At 36.2% G+C, this 1,802-nt stretch overlaps 1 protein-coding gene across 1 annotated transcript; it reads right to left on the bottom strand.

The window, feature by feature from the left end:
• LOC18593488 (F-box/kelch-repeat protein At1g57790) lies at positions 403-1,539 on the bottom strand. The gene has a single exon (XM_018124166.1). The coding sequence runs from the start codon at positions 1,537-1,539 to the stop codon at positions 403-405; it is 1,137 nt and encodes a 378-aa protein (XP_017979655.1).

Below are 1,802 nucleotides of genomic sequence, written 5' to 3'. Positions count from 1 at the left end.
TATTATCAAAGAATTTCCTATTTAGTTCAATGTTATGTTTAAATATTTATCACACTTTAAATTTTACAAAAATTAAGATAAACATTTTAATTTTGATATATTTTATATTAAAAAATTTAAAATTTTTATAACAAAATATAAATGTTCAATGTTTTTTAATATGAAAAAAATAAAAAAAAATCATGAAAATTATATTTGTAATATAAAAAAAGATTTCATTTTTTGGAACATCCCTAAAAGAAAAAATGGACAAAAAAAATCGAAGTAAGTAGGCATGTGGCAAGACACATGAAACGATTAATAAAACTTCTTGAACTTAGATCCTTAATAGAAGGAAAATGTCTCTATGCCTAATAGCATAACTAGGCTTCAACCATATATAGCAATGAAAAGTTTAAGGTTTCAACACCAATTAGGTTCAATCCAGCAGGCACACAATTGCTCTCTAGTGCTATAGAAATCTACTTCTGCATTCCCACTCTCAAATGAATGAAATTTCTTTGTGTCGAGAGAGTAAAACACATTGCTGTGACCACTTTGGCCACAGAATCTGGGGAAGTAGATTTTGTTCTCCATGCCAGGGGCTGTTGCCATTGCAGCAAGAGAGGAAGAACGACTGATGTATATCATATAATGTCCCAAACTTTCAACCTCGATCCATGCCATTGGAGAGTGATTCAGCTTGAAAACCCGAACCCCTTTTCCAAATTCACCAACAAACACAGACAAAAGCTTCCCATTACATTCCACCAGAAAGTTCTGATGGTAGGAGGAGCAAGGCCTTGTAGGCTTGAGAAGAACTCTCCAGGTGACCTCACCGGCTGTAAATTGTAAAACTCCAAGATTTCCACCACGTCCCAAACAATAGAATGCTCCCTGATAGAATACCGGGCTATTTTCACAGAAGACAAAGTCCATGGAACTGTGGAAGTCAACATCCGTCCATCCTTGGCCCCCTAGACGAGTGTAGCTTAGGTAAACTTTTTGATAGAACTTTTGACCAAACACAACAACCAGACAATCTGAAGAGGTTGGATAGCAGGAAAAGCCCATGTAAGAAGTAAAGAAACGATAGGGAATATCATCTTTTGGAAATGGGACGATTTTTCTAGTAAACGGATTAAACAGGAATGTAGAATCCGTATTCCCAGACATTAGGAACCACCCATTCTTTGAATAGTAAATCCCACAGTTTGATAACGAAGGAGGTAAGCTTATTAGATACTTGTCACCATGTCTTGGGTCAACCAAGGAGCAAACACCATCTTTCTCGAAGAAGATAAGCCATGGGGACAGTGGAGGGAGCTCCAACCCTTCCAGGGCCTTCTTCTTCCAATCAACAGGAGGGGATACTGATCGAAACACTGTACAAGCAGTACGTAAGTGCAAGTAATCACCTAAAGTCAGACGCCCAGCAATCTCAGCAGCAATATCTAATGGAAGATCATTATATTTTCTTCCTTCATTGCCTCTTTTCTCCACTACCACATTGCTTTCTCCCTCTTGGACTTGCACTCTTGCATATTCCTCTTCTGCCATAATGCATCTAGACAATGACATTGAATGAGTGGAAGACAGTATTGTTAATCATTGCTACTATAATTGAAAGAGAAAACATCTCAAATTACAAAAGCAAAGGCCTACAACAGTAGGCAAGTTCAATTGACTGCAAATAAAAAAAAAATATATATATATATATATATCTAAGTTTAGTTTTTACCTTTGATCAGGTATAATCCAGAATGATGAATATGATGATTGTATATTTGACAAAGGACGAGAATGCGATAATGTTCTATCTC

The sequence above is a fragment of the Theobroma cacao genome, chromosome 7 (genome assembly GCF_000208745.1).
Source record: "Theobroma cacao cultivar B97-61/B2 chromosome 7, Criollo_cocoa_genome_V2, whole genome shotgun sequence".
Lineage (NCBI taxonomy): Eukaryota > Viridiplantae > Streptophyta > Magnoliopsida > Malvales > Malvaceae > Theobroma > Theobroma cacao.
This window is presented reverse-complemented; position numbering and strand designations above follow the sequence as displayed.

What these genes read in the sequence shown, in the direction of transcription:
- LOC18593488 (XM_018124166.1), bottom strand. Translation starts at nt 1,539, where the DNA reads ATGGCAGAAGAGGAATATGCAAGAGTGCAAGTCCAAGAGGGAGAAAGC.